At 39.8% G+C, this 23,141-nt stretch overlaps 5 protein-coding genes and 1 non-coding gene across 8 annotated transcripts; 4 read left to right on the top strand and 2 right to left on the bottom strand.

Moving 5' to 3' along the window:
- Positions 1 to 502: 502 nt before the first annotated feature.
- LOC125210059 (O-fucosyltransferase 38-like) lies at positions 503 to 4,776 on the bottom strand. Its single transcript, XM_048109630.2, has 11 exons — positions 4,472 to 4,776; positions 3,623 to 3,701; positions 3,403 to 3,470; positions 3,120 to 3,208; positions 2,828 to 3,005; positions 2,376 to 2,504; positions 1,930 to 2,066; positions 1,584 to 1,797; positions 1,302 to 1,486; positions 1,076 to 1,168; positions 503 to 1,003 (listed from the first exon to the last, which is right to left on the bottom strand). Exons 1-11 carry the CDS (start codon positions 4,661 to 4,663, stop codon positions 886 to 888), a joined length of 1,482 nt encoding a protein of 493 aa, XP_047965587.2. The 5' UTR covers positions 4,664 to 4,776; the 3' UTR covers positions 503 to 885.
- A 2,537-nt stretch (positions 4,777 to 7,313) lies between these two features.
- Positions 7,314 to 10,436, bottom strand: LOC125209945 (putative pectinesterase/pectinesterase inhibitor 51). Its single transcript, XM_048109519.2, has 2 exons — positions 9,106 to 10,436; positions 7,314 to 8,217 (listed from the first exon to the last, which is right to left on the bottom strand). Exons 1-2 carry the CDS (start codon positions 10,118 to 10,120, stop codon positions 7,529 to 7,531), a joined length of 1,704 nt encoding a protein of 567 aa, XP_047965476.2. The 5' UTR covers positions 10,121 to 10,436; the 3' UTR covers positions 7,314 to 7,528.
- A 2,625-nt stretch (positions 10,437 to 13,061) lies between these two features.
- RXF12 (glycosyl hydrolase family 10 protein / carbohydrate-binding domain-containing protein) lies at positions 13,062 to 18,513 on the top strand. 3 transcript variants are annotated; one of them, XM_048108463.2, is made up of 8 exons: positions 13,062 to 13,305; positions 13,435 to 13,500; positions 14,179 to 14,534; positions 14,617 to 14,776; positions 15,393 to 15,736; positions 15,896 to 16,073; positions 16,247 to 16,786; positions 17,252 to 18,513. In XM_048108463.2, exons 1-8 carry the CDS (start codon positions 13,210 to 13,212, stop codon positions 18,371 to 18,373), a joined length of 2,862 nt encoding a protein of 953 aa, XP_047964420.1. In that variant the 5' UTR covers positions 13,062 to 13,209; the 3' UTR covers positions 18,374 to 18,513. The 3 variants fall into 3 exon arrangements, with proteins under 3 accessions (XP_047964420.1, XP_047964422.1, XP_088925328.1); XM_048108465.2 differs by having other exon boundaries at positions 13,072 to 13,305; positions 14,182 to 14,534; XM_089069202.1 differs by having other exon boundaries at positions 13,272 to 13,305; positions 13,421 to 13,500; positions 14,182 to 14,534.
- Positions 18,514 to 18,641: 128 nt separating this feature from the next.
- On the top strand, positions 18,642 to 18,835 carry LOC125217283 (U2 spliceosomal RNA). Its single transcript, XR_007175697.1, has one exon. It is a non-coding gene; the product is annotated as a U2 spliceosomal RNA (small nuclear RNA).
- Positions 18,836 to 19,231: 396 nt separating this feature from the next.
- On the top strand, positions 19,232 to 22,514 carry LOC125216931 (target of rapamycin complex subunit LST8-1-like). The gene is made up of 9 exons (XM_089067822.1): positions 19,232 to 19,433; positions 20,479 to 20,580; positions 20,714 to 20,826; positions 20,924 to 20,993; positions 21,195 to 21,272; positions 21,352 to 21,468; positions 21,535 to 21,787; positions 21,877 to 21,936; positions 22,164 to 22,514. Exons 1-6 carry the CDS (start codon positions 19,323 to 19,325, stop codon positions 21,376 to 21,378), a joined length of 501 nt encoding a protein of 166 aa, XP_088923948.1. The 5' UTR covers positions 19,232 to 19,322; the 3' UTR covers positions 21,379 to 21,468; positions 21,535 to 21,787; positions 21,877 to 21,936; positions 22,164 to 22,514.
- LOC148930742 (target of rapamycin complex subunit LST8-like) lies at positions 21,352 to 22,514 on the top strand. The gene is made up of 5 exons (XM_089067821.1): positions 21,352 to 21,468; positions 21,535 to 21,629; positions 21,708 to 21,787; positions 21,877 to 21,936; positions 22,164 to 22,514. Exons 1-5 carry the CDS (start codon positions 21,391 to 21,393, stop codon positions 22,283 to 22,285), a joined length of 435 nt encoding a protein of 144 aa, XP_088923947.1. The 5' UTR covers positions 21,352 to 21,390; the 3' UTR covers positions 22,286 to 22,514.
- Positions 22,515 to 23,141: the final 627 nt, after the last annotated feature.

The raw sequence follows: 23,141 nt of genomic DNA, 5'->3' as shown, positions 1-23,141 counted from the left end.
AAAGCTACAGTTTCTTCATAATTTGGCGCATGTGGAATTTTGTAATAATTGTATGAGTACTAAAATATATCGAAAGTGTTCTGTATTTTGATGGTTCATGTGCCCGCTCGATTGGACGTCATTTTTACCCTTTATCTTTTTTTAATACTACAAAACGTTTCTTTAATTATTTTGTATTAAGTTATATTAAATCAGGCCTCTCGCTACTTAGCTATATAAATTACAATAATTTTTCTTAAATTAGAAACACGTTTTCTTTCATTTTTAAATTTCAGAAATATTGATTTTGATTATGTATTTTTAAATATTGATTTTAATTATGTATTCTTAAGAATTGTATTTTATTTATTAAAAAAATACTTTTAATTAAACTGTACTCCATTGTCAATAAGACTATGTTAACACAGCATGGCCTTCTTGGGCCGATAAAATAATATAGGCCTACGATAAATTATCTGGAAATCAAACAAGTGTACTGCGTAGCATCCAAGCGAAAGATTACTAACAGTAACAAATAATAATTCCTATAGAAGAAGTCGATCATACAGTAGATTTGTTAATGGAATACTACAATTGTTCAAGTCTAAAAAAAGGTAAGAAGCTACAATGACAAGTAAGAAGGATATTTATAGAAACAAAGAATTAGTATTAGTGTGAACTTAACGTTTCTCCCTCAATTAGCCAAAAAATGTCACTTTGCATCAGGTTAAAATTAATTCGTTTAATATATAAAGTTTCTCTTTCTTCTCCATCTACTAAAACTCCTAAAAGCTCCATTTCTTCTCCCCCGACACCACCTCGCTCTGCCGAGGTCTGGCACTGACCAAGCCCCCTGCTGGAGCGATGACTTGGCCTATGCTGGCTGGCTCCGTCGCTGCTTCCACCTTATGATTTGCATATACATTCTGGATATGGATTTTGGTAAAAGGATTCCTCCAGCCGCAGTCGCACTCTGCCCTTGATTCCAGGAGGGCCGCTTCCTCTCCTCCGAGGTCCACCGAACCTGCAAATGCCAAAAAAAGACCTTTCAATCACCAACCCTCAAGGAAAGTGGGCGTGATGCGCGATCAAACACCTTTGTCTATGCAATCGCATCACAGGGAGAGACAGAGACGACTCTTCAAGCTGCCCAGCCTCCATTAGATCAAACAATTGAACTAGGCTTTTCCTGCACATTACCTTTGTTAAATGAAGCTAAATTCCAGACTTTATGCAATTGCAAAACTTTTTTCACTCATTGATACAACTGCCCGAACCATGAAGTAGTAATTAACAAACTGAGGATTAGCAGCCGCCAATACCTGTCCGGAGTGATTGTTTTGCGATGTCCTAAGAATCGGCGATGACCTTCAACAGCTCTTGCCATGTTACCCGAGTGGGAAGGGACGAAAATGTCACTTTCTATGGAGATTATGTAATCTAGGGCTGCAGTTTGTGATGCATGATTGGAAAAATCTTTCAGTTCTTTTGGGGTTGCGAGCATTTCCTGTACAAGTGGAAAAACTTAGCTAGCAGCCAGAAATAGCTTAATTTGCTTTGTTCTAGTTTTGAGTGACGAATCAATCCAAAGTACGAAAACTAACTTTGGAAACAATGTTAGGAAATAGGGAAGTGAGCTCCGAAAGGTGCGAGTCACCACCATATATTTCTCCAGCAGCAATATATATTAAGGTAGATGGTGGATAGCCAAGAGCTTTAAGAAATATCCCGACCTCCTTCGGAGTTAAAGGGCAGAGACCAGCATCTCTCTGTTCTGTGGGGTTAATGTTCTTCACTTTCCAGTGACTTGTTTTCTCTCTAGTGAAGGCAATTTAGCAAATGAAATCGTCATGTAAGCAGAGGAAGAAAGAACATATACTGAAATAGATACAGATAATTCCTACATTTATATGCCTGTAAGTATGCATGATGAATTCAAAAGGTTTTCACCTCATTGTTCGGAGCTCCTCTGATTCTGCAACAGTAAGACCATAAGTACATCCAGTAAAAGACAGCATATCTTTCTCATATCTCAAATGAAGGGCAATGTATCTTTGAGCACGTGATCGCAGCCGCTCCACGAGCTTCTGTTGTGTCACCGTCATTTATGCTCAGACCCTAATATAAAGTAAAGTCCCATACAAGACCTCTTAAATGCAACAGCAGAAACACGAAATCTCATAAGTGACATACATGTTTTTCAGCTTTTTGTCTAATATATTTATTGGTATGTAGCAGGGAAAAATTAATTTTGACAGTTTTGATCTGATTACTTTCAGTAGAAGCGAGTTGATATTTCCACTTAAAGGATGAATAACCTTGTAATGATAATTGCATCCTCTATGTCCATATACAAAAGGAGTACGAATTGAGAAAACCAAGATTATGATTTTTACCTTTCCTAGACTTTCAATAGATGGAGAAAAACGAAGAGCGTGATACAAAGCACGGCATCTCAATCTCTGAATGTCAAGGGGCAGATCATTGTTTGCAAGTCTAGAATCTGATTTTGCAACATGAATTATCTGTAAATAAGAAGCAATAGGTCAATCAATGTTTTCTGGCTATAAGTTCTACAGAGCATACGTTGGAGCTAATTCAGCATGCAAATTCTTTTTCATTTTTTCTTAACACTGTTGTTTTATTGTTTGAGCTTTTGACTTCTGTTCCTGGTCTGTGTTTAAAGTCTACAACTCAATATAATTGCTTCATAGTTTCACTGTTTGGAGTTCCATATTTTCCCAGCTTGTGCCTTATTGCAGAACCATTCGAATACAAATCAACAAATATTGGCCACACCATCATATAATCAAGCATTTCAGTTTTTCTATTAAACAAAGTAACTTGCCTGATATTCCTTCCATAATGTAGTCATTTCTTCATAGTAGCCCAACCCACCCCATGAGGTGAAGTGTTTCCTAGCACGAGGTAGAGATTCTAATTCTTTAGGAAGCCTTTTCACAATCCTCACATCCTTTTCCAAGGATTTGATGAAATGGGTTTCGTCGAATATATTGGAGAATGTACTGTACATCAACAACATGAATTAAGCCAAATGTCTACTATGCCCATGAGTATAGCTCTCATAAGTAGAGATATCAGGAAAAGAACCATTTGTGACATGATGTAAATTAATTTACCTGCTATCCTGCCAGAATGAACTCTTGTCAAGTTGAGGAATCACTAGTGTAGCATTCATAATGCGTGCCACAGCCACCATATCAGCTATCTACAAGCATGACATTATTGACAAACGAATCTCTAAAAAGTCAGATTATCTATAACAGCAACATAGAAGTCGCTCAGAAGTCAGAATTCAAAATTTAAAAATGAACAATTTGACCTACTGCTAGCAGCAACCAGCACAGAAAGTGAAAGCATGTATGCCTACCAAACAAACGAGAGAATAAATAAAATCCTCACCCCAGTGCGCATTTGATTTAGTCCTCCATTACTTTTTACAGTTATATAGTGATCTGAGACTGGAGTAGCTGCACATGCAAAATAGGGAACAAATTTTGTAAGAAACAAGAAGGGGGAGCAAAACCAAGGGACGTAGATGAAGGGAAACAGAAGCAACCTCACGTCTAAGTAAAGCAGTAGCCAGTATGAATAATGATCATTAGCCCACACAGATAATTACCTCCATATCTACTTGTTCGCTTGACACACTGCCGCAAACCAAGACCAGAAGGAGTTTTCCAAAGTTGATCATCTAATAACTGCAGAATATGACCAAATATGTGGATCATCATGTGGGTAAATAAGACCTCATCATGTAATATCTGAACTTTCAATGAGTTCAAATTTCAGTAATGGGCTTATGTATGCCATGTTGTAGAATCAGATCAAAAAGCAGCTAATAGCATCGCATTTTAGATCACTTACTCGTCCACCTTCTACCACATTAACTACACATGGATTTCTACCAAACTGTTAACTCATCGTCATTAAACAAAAAACATAGTAGACTAAACCACTTCAAACATGCCCATTGCCCACAACAACACTTTTTTATTAGTAATACTATTGAGTTTAGAATACGATGTAGTTTGCGTAGCCTGTCCCATACACTATTACCATGCCGAAACCAAAGATCACCTGAAATGTTTACTATAGTAATTCTTACTTCTGTAGCAGCTAAATGACAATATATACTTTCCATTTGAATGGATTATCTAGCTATCACATTTGAATATTTTGCTCATGATCTCTACTTCTAGTAAAGCTTTCAAATCCACCTTCATCCTTCATACAGAAGCTGCCTAAATCTTCTTAATGGAAACAAACATTTGCTTTCACATAAACCCTCAAAATCCAAAATCCAATTTACTAAGGCTTCAGCTACAAAACTCATGACCTAGAGACTACATCAAACACCTCACTTACAACAACATTTGCTAAATCCGCATAATCGGGAACAAATCCATGGCAAAAACCAATTAAAAATCTACTGAAATAAACCTCAATAGCATCGAAAAGCATCCCAAACCTTGTTGATTTTGGGCTTCTCAACTCTCAGAAGCGGCACCTTGTTTTCCTCTTGCAACACGTAGCTGCTGTAGAGCAGGAAAGTGAAGATTGAGAGTGAAAAAATGAGGATCACGTAGAAAGTGATTGAGAAAAAGGAGGATTTTCTGTGTCTGGATAAGGGAAGGCGATGACGCCCTCGCCGATTAACCATTCTTTGCACTCATCGGTAGATCTCTGCTTCAATTGCTACTGAAACTGATTCGATCATTACTCGGTTTCCAGATTTCGGTGTTTTTGTCTTTAAATGTCGATAGTGGTTCATGTGAACCCAAAACAGAGAAACATTTTTCATTTTTCACATAATTTTGTTTTTAAAAAATATCAATTTTATCTACGTATGTCGTCGAGTCGGGGTCACTTAGAGTCTCCACTATAGGAGAGCCGCGGCTCCTATAGTGCACTGGATGGGCAGCCGTGGCGGGGGAGGGCGCCCACGAGAGCGCCACGATTGTGGCCCGGCCGCGGCTCACGGAGCCGCGGCGCTCTCCTATTGCAGCGGCCACGGGCCGCGGCTCCCTTTTTTCGATTTTTTTTTTAATTCTATAAATATACCCATTTTTTCCCAATTTTTTACATCATTCCAATCCCCACTCTTTTCATTTTATCACCAATTCTACTTTTGAAAAATGAGTTCCGACGACGAGTTCCAACAATTGGTGGATAGGGAGTTCGATGAACTCGTTCAAGAGGTGCAACGGGAAGCAGAAGAGGAGGAGGAGGAGGAGGCGGCGGCTGAGGGGGCGGCGTTCGTTCGCCCGTTCTATCATCGGCGGACCATCTGGCGTGACCATGTCGGGGCACACCAGCGGTTGATGGAAGACTACTTTGGCGATAACCCTCGTTACCCAGCAGAGATTTTCCGTCGCCGCTTCAGAATGTCGCAACAGCTATTCATCCGTATAGCGACTACATTGGCGCAGCGGTACAAGTGCTTCACACTGCGCAGTGATGCTAGCGGCCGACCCGGGTTGTCGACATATCAGAAGTGTACCGCTGCAATTAGGCAGCTTGCCTATGCCGGACCAGCTGATATGTTCGACGAATACCTACAGTTGGGTGAAACAACTGCCCTAACGACGCTGATGCAGTTTGTAATAGTATCCAGGCCATTTTTCGGTCCGGGGTATCTACGGAAGCCAAATGCCGATGAGTGCCAAAGATTGATAGATATGCACGGGAGAGTGCATAATTTTCCGGGGATGTTGGGCAGCATCGATTGCATGCACTTGGAGTGGAGGAACTGCCCGGTTGCTTGGAAGGGGCAGTTCACATCTGGATTCAAAGGAAGACACCCAACAATGATACTGGAAGCTGTTGCTGACTACCGATTGCGAATCTGGCATGCATATTTTGGTGTCACAGGGTCGAACAACGACATCAACGTACTGCATTCGTCTCATCTCTTCAATGATGAGTGTCAGGGTGAGGGTCCGACGGTCAGATTCATGGCCAACGGGAAGTAGTACAACAGGACATACTACTTAGCCGATGGGATATACCCTCGTTGGCCCGTGTTTGTCAAGACGATCCGGCAGCCGGTTGGGCCGAAACAATCCTATTTCGCGGCCAAACAAGAGAGTGCTAGGAAGGATGTTGAGCGTGCTTTTGGTGTCCTCCAAGCGCGATGGGCCATTCTACGGTGCCCGGTTCGACAATGGCACGAAAATGATGTCGCCTCCATTATGTATGCATGTATCATATTGCACAATATGATAATAGATGACGAAGGATATTCTGCAGAGAACTGGACACCGGAAGAGGGTGCAAGTACGAGTCACAGTATTGCAACCGCCCCACTGCAGATGGGTGTACCGCCTAGTAATGCATACTTGATCCAACGGTTCGCCGATATGCGGAGGGTAACATCACATACGACACTGCAGGCTGATATGGTCGAAGAGGTTTGGAATCGTAGGGGAGGACGGGGTAGAGCGTGATATGGTCGAAAATTTTCGTTGTATAATCTTACCCCTTTGTATAATACAACGAAGATTTTGTTTTAATTTTAGTTCTTATGCATTTTTTCAATTATTATAGTCCAATAACTTTTATTGTAGTAGAATTAAAATATAAACAAAATAAAAAAAATTAAATTATTTGGTGGCTTGGCCATGTCCACTGTAGTGGGAAACATGGGCGTTGGTGGCCCGGCCAACTATAGTCGACACTCTTGTGTTGATTTCATAATAATTTCGCTTACTTTTGTTTTCTTTTGTTATTTTTGCTTTTTAAATTTTTTGCATTAAAAAAACCATTTTTGTAAATTAATATTAGTAAAAATTCAATTATTATATTAATATAAGAAAAATACTACTACTATTATCTTCGAGTTAAATTGAATTAAATTTTCAATGCATTTTCAAATTTTCAGTAATGTTTAATTTTAGAATTTTATTTATGTGTGGGGGCGGCAGGTGTGATTACGGGACGTTGCAGGAGGCGGCTGCCGTGGCACCGAACAATTCCGGAACTTATCCAAGATGATCAATGAATCCATTACTTTTGGCATCCACGTGTATACCAATTGGTACATAAGTAATCCAACCAAACTAGTATTTTTTTTATTGATAAATAAATTTAAATTTAGAGATTGCGCCAAGAGGACTTGAATCTGATACCTTTGGCTTCAGGCATTACCTCTCTACCATTTGGCTAACTCACGCAAACGCAACCAAGTATTTTGCCCGTATATCATCAATCACGATTCTAGATCTCTGCTTTTTTTGCCCGTATATCATCAATCACGATTCTAGATCTCTGCTTTTTTTGCCCGTATCATTAGATGATGACAAGAAACATGGTTTAACGAGGGTCAACCAAGGAGCATAAACTAAGATTAGAGTTGGTCTTTAGCCCAACTAAGCTCCACTTAGGCTATGCTTAACCAATTTTTTTTTCTAATCAAGTTTAGTTAATCCATAACTAAAATCATGGTAATTCCTCTAATTACATTGTCACTCGATCTTCCTCTCTTCACAATGTATAAGCATAAGTTGCATCATAGGAGAGGTAGATTTCACGGCAACAACGCAGGGATCCATTCATTCCCTTGGATGAAATTCCCCACCGAAAACGAGCCCGCATGCTCGGCCGGAATCTGGCTGCTCCAGCTCACTCGCTTCGCCGTATCCGACCCGGGTCCCCGGTTTTCGAATTCACCATAATACAAGGTCTTGAGCGCGAAGTCGCCGCTCCAAGGCATATATCCATCCGGCATGATGAGAGCCTCGAGCGTGCAATGGAGGAAAACAGTCCTCGAGTACTCTTTCCACGGCCTACCAAGGTAGTTCTTGTGCGCCTTGGGCTTGCTGTAGTACAGCGCCATGTACGCGTCCGTGCCATTGATCACGCAGTCTTGGAAGACGAAACCCGTTGATTGGGCGGGGTCTATCCTTCCTTGGGCCGTCACGGCATTGTTCTCGCCCTTCTCTGGGTTCAACTGGCGAGGGGCGACAAGGATGAGGCAGTCTTGGAAGAACGAAGCCGAGTTTCCAAATATGAAGTCGACATTGCCCTGGATGCGGCACGACTTGTAGTACTGACGCAGGCTGTGCGCGTAGAGGGTGTCTTGATTGCCGAGGAATTCGCAGTTTTCCACCACGGAGAGGTCGCTGCCGGATCGGAAAGCTACTGCTTGATGAGCTTCCGGGCCTGCTGTGTTCTGGATGGTGAGACCAGTCGCCATAAATCCGTCACCAACAACAGCTGTATGAACCCGAAAAACGTGTTAGAAGACAAACAACTCAAACCCACTTCTAAACTTCCACAGTTAATGTCATCTTCAATTCTTCATACATCTAAAACTAGATAACTACAGATCAATAATGATTCCCCATTTATCGCCATGGCAACTCGAACTCACAACACTCATAGGATCCGCAAAGTCCCCTCGAACCAAAGATACTAAAAAATCTACGAAATACGCAATAAAGATCAGTCTTTTCATCCCCATACCCATTTCATATCCTTCATCTACCTCCAAACTTCAAATCCAATGCCAAATTTCACTAGTTAATGTCATCTTTAAACAGCTAAAACCAGATAACTATAGTTAGCCTTTAACCTTTCCCCAACTAATATCTATGGGAATGCCTCTAATATTGAAACTTCCCTTAAAGCAAAGATTCTGTATACTCCCTCAGTCTAAACTCTCAAGTTAATCTATTCGTATTCTTTTTTGGAGACATTCGAAAGCTAAAAAATCATTTTTTTGGCAAAAAAACAATTCTTTGAATCTCAATTACTTAATTCTTTCTATTATTGTCCTTTTCACTTTATTAAACATCACTTTCTTAAATTTCCACATAATCTAGAAATAGCTAAAACCAGATAACTACAAAGCTACTCATACCACTCAGTCTCAGGTTAATCCATTCGTATATTCTTTTTGTAATATTCCAAGCTAAGCAAATCATTTCCCATTTGCCAAAAATCAACCCTTTCAATACTATATGCCAATAAAGATCAATCTTTTCTTCCCCTATGCAATAAAGATCAATCTTTTCCTCCCCATTTCGTATCCAATTCAAATCCCTCCGACAATAAACAAACAAATGACGTGACGCAGCAATGAATAAACAAAAACAAGCTCACCAACTGTAGCTGAGTTGTATGTAGAAATGCCTTGCTTCCCAACATTCAACGACCCGGAAATGACGGTTTTGCCCATCCCATCCCCCATGAAAACCACGTTCCTCTTCTCCAGCGGCACCCGCACCGTCTCCTCATACACCCCCGCCTTGATCCATATCACGAACCGGGCCCCCGGCCCGGCATTATCCGGCGCGGCATCCACCGCCTTCTGCACGCTCTCATACTCACACCCCTCCTTACACACCGCCACATCCGCCTTCAAATCCCGCGGCACGCCTCCGGCCGGGCCGGGCCCACCCGGAGCCGGCGCGGGCTCCCAGAACCCGTCCCGCTCCGTCCTCGCCGGGCCCCAGAGCCCGGTTTTATCGCCGAAGACGTCGTAATTCAGCACCATGGAGAGGGCGTCGCTGCCGGAGGGGATCACGGAGGAGTGGAAAAACGCCATCGTTTTGTCGACGAGGGAGGTGTCGTTGGCGTATTTGAGCGTCGACCAGCAGTCGTATTGGTAGACGAGCGCGGCGCTGAGCCAGGCGCGGGCGTCCTTGTTCCTCCCGCGCGGCAGGGCGTCGGTGGATGCGAGACTGGTGCGGTGATCGGCGTAGCGGAGGAGGTCGAGGCAGGTTTTGGAAGCGGCGGTGCGGTTGGTGCTGGAGGCGGAGGAATCGAGGATCTGCTGGACCATTTCCCGGGCGGAATTGAGATTCTGAGAGGAGAGTTTGAGGGCGGATTGGATTCCGTCGATGACGGTGGCGGCGGGGGGTAATTGGGGGAAGTGGGATTGGCATTTTTGGGGATCGAGTGAGGCCTTGCAGAGGTCAGTGACGGCAATGTTGGTGGCGGAGAGGTGGGGGTGGCGGCGGGCGGAGAGGGAGGGGAGGAGGAGGAGGGAGAGGAGGGCGAAGGAGAGGAGGGCGGCCATGGGGATGAGGATTAGGATTAGGATTAGGGATTTGAGATTGGGGAATTGGGTAGGCTTTTGATTTGGGGGGTGTTTTATAGGGCGTCTGAGCTGCATAATAATGGAGATGGATTTGATGATTAGTGGATGATTGGTTGCGATTAGGGATTTGATTGGTGGGGGATGGAAATGGAGTCACGGGAGTGGAGTGGACGGTGGGATAGAGGGGCACTACACGCATGGGATTGGGAGGTATGGATGAAGAAGAGAGAGAGAGAGAGAGAGTGGAAAGTGGGATTTATTAGGCGTGTGTCTTGTGAGTGATGGAATTTAGTGGGTGGATCTGTAGAACTTTGTCGCTTTCGCAGATCTGCTGTTTACTTCACTGTTCATCGGGAGAGAAGAGAGGGTGCCGCGACGCCGGAGAGTCCGGCCAGGACGAGCGTCGCCGGTGCGGCGCGGAGGAAGCCAATTTTTCATTTTTAAAGATTTTTTTTTAAAATCTATAAATACGGTGTATTATGGAATTATTTTGTGTATTAATAGTTGTGTTAATTTATTTATGTGAATAATTTTGTGCATTTATGAGAATAATTATGTTCATTATTATTTAATTTGTAAAAATTGGTTTCTTAATTAATAATTATTCCATGCATAAATATATTTTACATTATTAATAAGATAATGATTGGGAATAAAATTGATTTCTTATTATTATATTTTATTTTTGAAATAAATAAGTAGTGTAAATTAATGTGAGATGCGTGGGAGGGGCCTGGAGGCACCCAAATTTGGGAGTTGTGGCCTTACACATAAACGAGGAGAATGATGACGTGACGAGAAACGTGGATTCTGGATGACCTTAGATCATCGTTAATAGTAATGTTCGTTCAAGCTTCGTATTCCTACATCAATGATGGCTTGTGAGTTGTTTTTCACCGCAAGTGTTGCGCGACTCGGATTCAATCTATGACGTTAGTAAAAAAATGAAAACTTGGTGTTATGATATTTGTAAAAATTGTGATTCTCATTGTGTGCGAATAATACATTTTAAAATTTAATTTAGTTTAATATTTTAAATTCAACCTTCCAACTATCTTTATACTAAGTAAAAAGTTAATTATTTTTTTTATCACTTTTAATATTCTTATACTCAATTACATACTATTACTATATAATTTTTAAAATTTATAATTTTTTTATTTAACTCACCTACCTAACAATATGTAAAGCTATAATTAAACCGCATTATCCTAGTGAAACTTAACTACCAATCGAATCCAAAAGATAATAAAATACTATTATTACAGTAAGATCCGCCTCTCCGTTGCCAACTGCACTACGTCTCTGCGGGCAATAAAATACTACTCCTATGAAAATTAATACGGAGTACTATTAATTTGCTGTTGTTACACATGCTTGGTATCAATATTGCCCTAAATTTGCGGTAATTACACATGCTTGGTATCAATATTTCCTTTAATTTGCTGTAATTAAACATGTTATCTGAACCACATAATTTTAACATTTCCTAGTTGTTCCTCTATGTCTAAATAAACCAAATGGAATACTACCGAGTACCAACCCACTCATGTAATAAAATATCAATATTTACAATTGTCAAATTTTAAATAGTCTTAAATTGTTAATTTCAAATTTCAGTGTACATGGCTATTAGATTCTCAAAGGAAATGAGTCATGTGGATTAATTAATTATAATTGGATTGATTCATGAGTCAAATAATTATAGAGCCCAAGTGACCTTTTAATTGTACGACTCTTCATCTAATTAATAATGGTTATTTAATCTTCCTTGTGTAGAATGAATAAAGGGGTGAAAGTTGAGGGAAGAGAAGATACACGAGATCTTTGTTCTATGTAGCAATTGCAGTGGGATAGTTCCTACATCATATCGGATTGCACGTGAACCTCGATAGTAGTGGATTCAATTTGCAGGATTCAATCAATTGAAGAAAATAACACAACAAGTAAGATTTAATTCTGTTATGTTTTACATGCTCAATGTGTAATATGTATTATGAATCTAGATATGTTATTCTTGTATACAATTTTCGCTGTGATCATTAGATGAATACAAGAATTCCTTACGGATCCTCCTTGTCAGTAGTCATGGGGCTCGTAATCTTGTCGCATGTTCAATTCTTGCATATAGAAGGTTTGATGGCCCAAGGCCAATGAATTGATCGTAATATTTTAAGTATTGATGATAACAAAATTGAAAAGTTTCACCAATATTTAAAATTAACTATATAATCTATTACAATCTTTAGCGATTTTATCAATTTTATCCCATATTTTGAAATTCATTAACTTTTTATCTATAGCCTTTAATAATTGCATTAATTTTGTTTTTCCAACTTATCAAAATATATGTTTTCAATTTTTATTGTCGCTCTAACAGTAATTCACGGCGTGTTGGTAAATGGCCTAGTATATTATTTTTCCTTAAAAAATAAGTTGTATACAAGAATATAATTATTTTATTTTTTAAAAAATTATCTAAAAATGTTTGATTAAATTGATACATGTCGAAAAGATTGGGGTATAACTGATAAACTAAAAGACTATAAATAAAATTGATAAAATCAAAGTTTGAGATAAAAATTAGTTATACTAAAATAAATAAAAGTCGGTATGGATTCAATCATTAACCAATTTTAGTATTTTTTTACGTGCAAGATCACGCAATATTTTTATCTAGATAGCTTCAATAAAAAAAATGAAAGATAATTTCAACATGCATGGTTTAATATCAATTCATTTTTCCATTCTTCATTCATTTTGAGTCAATTCCTTTTACTAATCTTCGCTAATAATATTAGAATAAATGGTTAAGGTGAACTTTTAACCAAAGCAAATGCCACTAAAACCCACTAAGCATTGGATAATTAAAGCAAAATCTAGAACAAACTTGTGTAAAAAGCAAGATGAATATTGGTAGAAATAAGAAGTCTCAACGCAAAGAAAGGTATAAGTGATCAACCTATTTAATTATATCGAAGTAGACTAGTCCCTCTTCTCACCTCTTCCACTTCAAGCATCCATTTTCCTCAGTCTGTAAGCCAAAGAAATCTCCCAATTTTGAAAAAAAAATTATCATCCAACTCCATTTCAATTATGTTGCTGGGATTGCAAATGCAGGAAAGCAACTCTTGATTATTTATTTGATTTTTGGTTGGTTGAAAATGATCCAACACTTGGAAATCATCTATATAATGTCTTCGTTCTTGAAATGTTGCTTCACAAATCACAACGTGAAGAAGAAAACCCCACGGTTAAAGGTGAGAGTGATGAAGCATAATTAATCTTGATTTTCATTCTTTTTCATTGTACTTATAGCATTTTGATTTTTTGAGTTGGATTCATTGGTGTTTGAGTTGAAGTGATTGTGTTTAGTTTTGTTGGTGTAGAAATCAGAAGAGATTATGGAGAGGCAGCATGCAAGCAATGAGAATGAAGAGATTCTTGAAACTGAGGTGAATGTGGTTTCATGTTTTTGCTGAGTTGAATAGTTGGAAACTTAAGTTTTCATTTTTTTTATAAATTTATTTGAGGTGATTTGGTTCACTTGGAGTATAAAATGGAGTCTCCATCCGCCCAAACTTTGGCCATGCGCAGCTGTGTCCATTCATTGTCTAGTCGGAGTTTGTCACGTGGCATTATTTCATTCTTTTAATGATCCAAATAACCCAATTATTTATTCTTGATTTTCATCTATAAATACATCAGTTTTCAAATATTATTTTTTTAAATGTAAAATTATGTTTTTTATTAATTGTTTTAATGAATTTTAGTACTATTTTTTAAATTCTTAAATATTTAACTGGAATCTATAATTGAAAGAATTAAAAAAATGAGAAAGTGGGGGAATGATAAATTTCTTAGTACACAAGGCTTGTGTGGATAGTGCTTAAGCACGTGAATAGTTTCAATTACTTAATATATTCAACAGTCGTTTTGATCTAAGTGAAAAAAGATTAGCAGAAAGCGAATCCTCCTTTTATTATTAGTTTTATAATAAAACGTGACTGAAATAAGTTAATAAATAATTCGCGCACCTACCAAAAATAGCAAAAGTAGATTCAAACTTTTAATTTAAGTTGAGACGAACCAAAACATCAGAGCGATTGATCATTTTTCTCGAATTTTTACAGCAGAAGCTGAATCATGAATCAGACAATCACTCCTACAAGCCTACTTCCAACATCATAATCAACCATGATTTTTCTGGAGGACTTCACCAATGGCACCCCAATTGTTGTGTTGCCTTCGTCACATCACAAGAAACCGGGCAATCCGCCAAACTAACCGGCCGGTTCGCTGTCGTCTCGAACCGGAAAGAATGCTGGCAAGGCTTGGAGCAAGACATCACCAACCGAGTCTCTGTAGGCTATACCTACACCATCTGTGCTTGGGTCGCGGTGTCGAGCCTGCAGGGCGTCACGGACGTGCTGGCCACGTTGAAGCTCGAGAGCGGAGACGACGAAGTTAGCTACAAGTTCATTGCAAAGTAATTGTGTTTGTTACCTTTCTTAGCTTTGGTTTATTGTTTCGTGGTTCGGTTTTTGATTTTTAGATTTTTTTTTATGCAGAGTTGCCGCTTCCTCGGAGCGATGGGAGAAGGTGGAAGGCACGTTTTCGCTGCCTACCGTGCCTCGTCGCGTTATATTTTATCTTGAAGGGCCTTCGCCCGGCATTGATCTGTTTATAAGATCGGTAGTCGTCTCGGGTGACTCCTCCACTAAGTGTGGTGTAAGTTGATTACCTATTTTATGTTTTTCTTTGCTATATGTTTATTGAGTGTTTCGAAATCGGACCTGGCTGGGTAGTTGGACCGGTTCGACAAGTTGTCTGACCAGACTCAGACATAAAAATAGCCCAATAATCAATCAATTAACCAATAAATAAATGTGAGGTGCTTTATTACTACAGTACATGCACATATTCTGAATTTAACTATTCTTATATATAAAACGTCCAAAAAAAATTTAATACAAGTTATTAATTCGCTTTTTTTTTCCTACTTTGTGTCAATTTCATTAGTTAATATTTTTAACTCTTGATAAATGGGGGTGTGCATAAAAATAATTTACAAAATCAATTACTAAATTCAGAAACATGCGTTCAACTGCAAATAATTTTATCAAAATTCAAAAGTAATAAAGCACGAGCTCAAAATTGATAAAATAATTTATGTCTGCAACTATAATTGTAAAATCAGTAGGCAATCTGATTAATATATAGAGTAATTAATTAATTTTAATATTTTCCTTTTATTATATGTTACTATCATATACTCAATTTAAATGTTTTTCACACACTAGCACCATTTTATATGTGATTTTTTTGCCTGTTTTACATGTCGTAGGATGAAAGAACAGATGGTGATGAGAACATCATACAGAATTCGACATTCGATAACGGCCTCAACAGCTGGTCCGGGCGAGGTTGCAAGATCGCATTGCATGATTCGATGGCTGACGGGAAAGTTCTTCCGAAGACCGGAAAGTCCTTTGCATCAACCGAAAATCGTACGGACTCTTGGAACGGCATCCAGCAGGAGATAACAGGGAGAATTCAACGGAAGCTCGCCTACGAGGTCACTGCTTATGTTAGATTGACCGGCAACACTAGTGTCGCCAACGCAGATGTCCGGGCCACGCTTTGGGTCCAGGCCGCGGATCAACGAGAACAATACATAGGAATTGCACAGTAAGAAGACTAAAGTCTATTTTCGATCCCTAAACATTGGTCTAAAATAACCTTTTTTGTCCTATTTATTATGTTTGGTATCTTTTGATCCCAAACGATATGAATTGATCCAAAAATAGTCCAGACTTAATCATATTATATTGTGGTTATTTAATTTAGTGTGCAAGCAACAGATAAAGATTGGGCGCAGTTGCATGGGAAATTTTTGATCAATGCGTCTCCGGCTAGAGTAGTTATCTTCGTCGAAGGACCACCTCCGGCTGCAGACATCCTCCTCGATAGTCTGGTCGTAAAGCATGCTCCCAAAGTCCCGCCCGCGTCTCCACCGGTCATTGAGGTAGTCTTATATTCTTGGCTATTGAGATATTCACATGTGAACTGTCTTAAATAAAAAAATTTAAAGTGAAAAGGGAAAAACTCAAATACTATCAAGTCAGTCATTTTTATTAGTACTAATTGGTTTTTGGATGGAATCTCACTGAGGTTTGTTTGGTCTCTCGTAAATCGCAGAATCCTGGTTTTAATGTCAACATAATTGCCAATGGCAATCTAAGCGATGGTACGAACGGGTGGTTCCCCCTCGGGAACTGCAACCTAGGCGTTGCAAGTGGCTCGCCTCGTGTTTTGCCCCCGATGGCCAGGGACAGCCTCGGGGCCCACGAGGCTCTAAGTGGGCGCTACATTCTTGTGACGAACAGGACACAGACATGGATGGGGCCGGCCCAGATGATAACGGATAAGGTGAAATTGTATCTGACATATCAAGTGTCTGCATGGGTTCGGGTGGGCAAGCAGGCGACTCGGCCACAGATCATCAACGTCGCCTTTAGCGTGGATGGTCAATGGGTGAACGGTGGCCAAGTCGAGGCGCCTGATGGCGAGACGTGGCACGAAATGGGTGGATCGTTTCGAGTTGAGAAGCAACCTACAAAGGTGATGGTTTATATTCAGGGCCCTGAGGCCGGTGTGGATTTGATGGTGGCCGGATTGCAGATTTTTCCGGTCGACAGACACCATCGATTCAAAACGCTCAAAAATCACACAGATAAGGTCGGTATACTCATAAAACAATTGTGAAGTAAAAATAGATAAAATTAATTACCTATTGAATCACTCCTATCAAAAATTAAAATTGTGATCGAACATCACTAGGATTCAATTCTAATAACCATAAGTTTTGTTTGCTTAAAACCTACCCCCCCAAAAAATAGTTATTCAATCTCATTTTTTTTCATGACCCTATAAAAAGCAACATTCAGCTTACAAAAATAGTTCTACTATGATTATGTTATTTCCAACATATACTCTTTAAATTTTAAATATTCTCAATTTTTTATGTTTAATTATGATATTTTCCGTAACAATGTTCACTCTATTATCATAAACTTAGCTATCAAATATTTCATAACATAAATTCTTGAAATAGATTTATTTTCTCCATCTACACTTTGTTGATGCATTTACACATGATTTGTCTCAAATCGAAAATGTGAAGTAACGTAACTATCGGTGCAGATACGCAAACGTGATGTTACCTTAAAGTTGACATCGTCTGGTTCGACTCCGGTGGCCGGGGCCTTAGTGAAAGTCCGGCAAACACAGAACAGCTTCCCGTTCGGATCCTGCATCGGCCGGTACGAAATCGACAACGAGGACATCGTCAATTTCTTCACAAAGAACTTCAACTGGGCCGTGTTCGAAAACGAGCTAAAATGGTACTGGACCGAGCCGCAAAAGGGGAACTTCAACTACAAAGACGCAGACACCTTACTCAACCTATGCACCAGCCACAACATGCAGCTCCGCGGCCACTGCATCTTCTGGGAGTCCGAGGGTGCCGTCCAGTCCTGGATCCGGGCCCTCAGCCAGACGGACATGAAGTCCGCGGTTGAAAGCCGGATCCAGGACCTTCTGACTAGGTACAAGGGCAAGTTCAAGCACTACGACGTGAACAACGAGATGCTCCACAACTCATTCTACCAGGATCACCTGGGGAAGGACATCCGGGCCGAGATGTTCAAAACTGCAAACAGTCTCGACCCGTCCGCCCTCCTCTTCGTGAACGACTACAGTGTCGAGGACGGGACGGATGCACGTTCCAGTCCTGAAAAGTACATCCGCCACATCCTGGCCCTGCAGGGCCAGGGTGCCCCTGTAGGGGGCATAGGCGTACAGGGGCACATAACTAGCCCTGTGGGGCCAGTTGTGTGCTCTGCCATGGACAAACTGGGGACGCTGGGCCTCCCCATTTGGTTCACGGAGATCGACGTCACGTCGGACAACGAGCACGTCAGGGCGGACGATCTCGAGGTCATGATGCGCGAGGCCTTCGCGCACCCTGCGGTCGAGGGGGTGATGCTGTGGGGGTTCTGGGAGCTGTTTATGAGCCGGGACGGCGCGCACTTGGTGAACGCGGAAGGGGATCTCAACGAGGCCGGGAGGCGGTACCTCGCGCTTCGGAACGAGTGGACGACGCGGGCTCATGGCTACGTGAGTGATCAAGGGGAGTTTGTGTATAGAGGGTTTCATGGGGAGTATGAGGTTGAAGTGGTGGATGTGCAATCCAAACAGAAAGTGAACAAGAAGTTTGTGGTTGATCAAGGTGAAGAACCGGTTGTGATAGCAATTAATGTGTAGTCCTCAATTATTACAACATTGGCAACTGTATTGGATTTGTGTGTGAAGTTGTCAATGATATATTGGTGGGTATGATATTTGATACAACTGATGCCTAAGTCTAATATATGAATTACTATATGATAAAACATTTAGCGTCATACCACGCTGTATTTCATTGTCAATTTTGATCATACTACGAAACACCATGCAACAATTGAGGTTTAGGATTAATTTGTGTTAATTAAGAATTAAGGCTGAGGCTTGTAAAGTGTAAACATTGGAGTTTATACCTTTCTCGACCTTTTAGCTCATACTCGTGTAGTATATGTTCTTATTAGTTTGATATTTAATGTGAATTATTGAATCACATGATATTAAATTTATTTTTTGAAAAGGATGACATATTAAGGTAGCTTGCTATCTAGGCCTTTTAAGCGTTGCTAGCGTGTTACACTATTACACAGATCTGGCACATCCAACCAATTTTAACCCAATCTAATTCAAAGATGGTCAAAAAATCAAAATTCAATTTTCTTCTTCTACAAAAAATCAAAATCAAAATTTAAAAAGAAGACTTGAGGCTCGGCCTTTGTTTTAAGTCGGAAAAGTTCGAGGAAAAATAGGCGTCAGCCCATGATTAACGTCAGAGGCAAAAAAAATAAGTTGTGAACGCTTTTATAATAGGAGTAGTAATTAATAATTTTATTGAATAGTATAGTAGTTAATAAGAAAAAAGAAACAAAGTTAACATTTGATTTTGGGGAGGAAATATAGCGAGAGAAATTACCCCTCTAATTAAAATAAATAAATAAATAATAAATATTCCCACTCTAATTAGTTTTGCCACTTTGTCTTTGTGTTGGGGCCAAAAAAAGAGGGAAAATGCAAAGTCTGTGTGTTCTCGACTATAGTTCTTATGTAGGGATCGTCCCGTTTTGTTGTTAGAAGGAAAACGAAGAGATTAAAGATGAGCCGGCAACCATCGGTGGTTCTGGTTACTGCAAGCTATGATCACACAATTCGTTTCTGGGAAGCCAAAAGCGGGCGCTGCTATCGAACAATCCAGTACCCTGAATCAGTACGCCTAAAAAAGTTCCAAACTTTCATATTATTGTTTAGTGTTTATCACCCATTTTGCAAGTATTTGAACATGTGAATGAATGTGCGATCGTGTAAATTTTGATGTGTGGTAAGGGGTTTGAGAGTTAAGAGTCAGATTGTTGGAGGTGAAAATGTTGATGATTCTTGAATTGGGGAATTTTGATGTGAGTTGCTTTAGAATAGAATGCATTTTGATGGACTATTTAAAGAGTTTGTCATCCACATTAGACCATTGGATCCAATGGTACATTAAAACCTAAAATGGGATAGGTAGTTAGCTCCATCGGTACTCCAAAACCAATCCCATTTTTGGTTTTTGGGAAAAAATATCTATATTTAAGTTTACACCAAACCAAAACCCAAAATTGAAAATGACATAATATAGAGAATATTCTTTTAAGTTTGAGTTTAGTGGAAATGGTTGGAGTGAAATCATATATGAAGTGACATTTACACTAAAATGAGTTTGAGTTTAATATAAATGGTTGGAGATGCTCTTAGGCGGTATATATGTGCCCCATTTAGTGAGGATAGGTTTGAGATTTTTCCTAAAATGTTTGGTGATGTGCAAACTCAGGATTTGAGTGAAAAGACTTAGCTCGTTGGAGGTGAGAATTCGATAGATTCTTGAATTAGGGAGGTTTGGGTTTTTCCTAAAATGTTTGATGATGTGCAAAATCAGGATTTGAGTGAAAAGACTTAGCTCGTTGGAGGGGAGAATTCAAAATATTCTTGAATAAGGAGGAAATGTATTGCTGCCAAATTTTAATTTTAGTTCTGTCAAATCCACCTTTCAGCAGTATATACCTTTAAAATTTTATACAGCATGTGATGATTTGATCTGAGTTCCTGTAGAAGGTGATATGCATTGCTGCCAAAGATCAGGGAAGGAAATATTGGAAGGACTATTTTAGTGTTGTCTAATCCGCCTTCGAGCTGTATATAAATGTCATTTTAAGCAAAGACACGTTTTGAGATTTATCTAGCTTGTGATGATTTGTGATTTTGTTCCCTCTTGGTAGCAAGTGAACAGGCTCGAGATTACCCCTGATAAACGCTACCTCGCTGCAGCTGGGAATCCTCATATTCGGCTGTTTGATGTCAATGCGCACAGCCCTAAGCCAGTATGTTTCTTGCCTTTCTTCATACAAAGTTACAAGTTAGTCATTAACCGCAACGTCTCTCCTTTGAAGAGAGTTTAAACTCTTACTTAGGTATCTTCAGCTTAAGCAGCTAAGTCGTATGTTTGAATGTCAGGTGATGAGCTATGATTCGCACACAAATAATGTAATGGCTGTTGGATTTCAATGCGATGGAAATTGGATGTATTCGGGTTCTGAAGATGGCACTGTTAAGATCTGGGATTTAAGGTAGTATATAGTACTCTTATAGTGAGACTTCCAACATTGTTTGTATCCGAGGATACATTTGACGTTAATACGATGCACTTTTTTCCGAATGGTGCAGAGCACCAGGTTGCCAGAGAGAATATGAAAGCCGTGCAGCAGTTAACACGGTGGTTTTGCACCCAAATCAGGTATACTTTTCCCTTTGATGCAGTTGTTCCGAAAATTTTAGTATTCGAGGTATTATAATCCGTGTATTATCGCATTTGCTTTTGTGTGCATTTTTCGACTCAAAACTCACTCTTTCCATCCATCCTCCCATGTTAATTTGATGTTTTGTGGCTCCGAATTCCTTAAGATGGATTTACCTTTTTTCTATTTGTTTAACACAGACTGAATTGATATCCGGGGACCAGAATGGTAATATCCGCGTATGGGATTTAACAGCAAATTCTTGCAGTTGTGAGTTGGTATGTAGCTTGCTTGTTCACTATTCTTTGGTAGAGTTTGACGATAATTGAACAAGATTCGCACGATTGCATAATTTAGGTACCAGAAGTCGATACAGCAGTATGATCCTTAACTGTGATGTGGGATGGAAGCTTGGTGGTTGCAGCAAATAACCGTGGGACATGCTACGTGTGGCGCTTAATGAAAGGAACACAGGTGAGGCGTACACGAATTTATGCGCTCGTCTAGTTTAGTATATTCACGGATCCTCTTGCTGTGCAGACTATGACCAACTTTGAGCCGCTTCACAAACTTCAAGCTCACGATCTATACATACTCAAGTGTCTACTTTCACCAGAGCTGTGCGAGCCTAATCTGTCAGGATGCAACTTCCTATCGCCAACATTTTACGTTGTCTTCATTTTAGATTATCATTTGAAAATGGTCGGTTTTAGGTATCTGGCTACTGCATCTTCGGATAATACTGTCAAAATATGGAACGTGGATGACTTTACGTTGGAAAAAACACTAGTAGGTATGTGATTTTACCCGTATAACCGGGTTTTGATCGTACTTGCTTTTGTGTATCACGTAGTGAAGTGCAGTCTCCCGGTTTACTTTCAGGTCATCAGCGCTGGGTTTGGGACTGTGTTTTCTCCGTCGACGGTGCTTTCCTAATCACAGGTATTGTTGTTTAACAATGTCATTTGATTGAGAAACGTCAACAATATACTCGCCAATTTATTTTTTTTTGTCATGGGATAACTGCGAACAAATTCAACCTTCATGGTTTTTCAGGCTGATTTTTAAAGTTACGGGACATATAAGAATTTGAACAAACATCATGATTTGCATTTGTAAACATATACGAAACTACATTTGTTAAACGCTTGGAAAACCCGATATTGCAGCTTCATCCGATTCAACTGCAAGATTGTGGTCCATGTCCACCGGTGAGGAGATCAAAGTCTACAAGGGGCATCAGAAGGCAACTGTATGCTGTGCTCTTCACGACGGGACTGAGCCTTCGTGATGAACGTGGAACTACCCTCGTCAAACTATGCACTTCCATTTGACATCAAACTATGCAGCTGCAACGTGCAGCCTCGTGTACAAAACGGCCACATCTGCACTTCCGTTGCTTGGCTGCATGCTGATAGAGTCACTTACAACGATCGTCTTTTGAGTTTACGTTTCTTGTAGTGTTTTTCGTCACAGTTTGAATTTTTTTTGTGATTATTATAGTTAGTGACGGCCAAATATTTCACGTTGGGCATCGAAGAAAATATTTCACAATATTCTCAACCAGTGACAGATGGAGGTTGGATCGGGTGACACCATTAGCCCATGGGTGTTGTCGTAGACTTCATTAACCGGTTTGACAATCCATATCAGTTCCACCTTCTGCCCATGACACTTTCGTCTCTGCTCCAATCCTTCTCGTTTTAGGGGCACAAATGGTGCAATTGTTTCAGTGTTATCGACTGATTAGCCCCTCGTTGTTGTCGAGCTATTCATCCTTTTCGACGCCCCCTACGTCTGCGTGCCTCTTTTCGTTCGATTCGGTGGCCGTCGCCACCACGCATCACATGCCAACTAGTGCAAACAAACAAAATTTTTATAGCTGACCAAAGTGAATGGAATAGTGGCTGTAAAGGCAATATCTATTATGCTTCTCTTGGTGTACAATCTTCAATTCCTCTCTTTTTTATATATCATTTTTATCACCATTAAATGAAAAGGTCAAAATTACAAAAGCAACTTTTGATAAAAAAAATTTAATCTTCACAACGAAAATGATAAAAGATGTTCTACATATATGTACCGCAATTGAGTACGGATTGTGTCCCATTTTATTTAATTTATCCGATGTATTAATTTATAATTTG

Source organism: Salvia hispanica, chromosome 3 (genome assembly GCF_029641045.1).
Source record: "Salvia hispanica isolate PSC_SH4W2 chromosome 3, Shi_PSC_v1, whole genome shotgun sequence".
Taxonomy (NCBI): Eukaryota; Viridiplantae; Streptophyta; class Magnoliopsida; order Lamiales; family Lamiaceae; genus Salvia; species Salvia hispanica.
The sequence above is the reverse complement of the archived record's forward strand: the minus strand, read 5'-3'. Positions and strand labels throughout refer to the sequence as shown.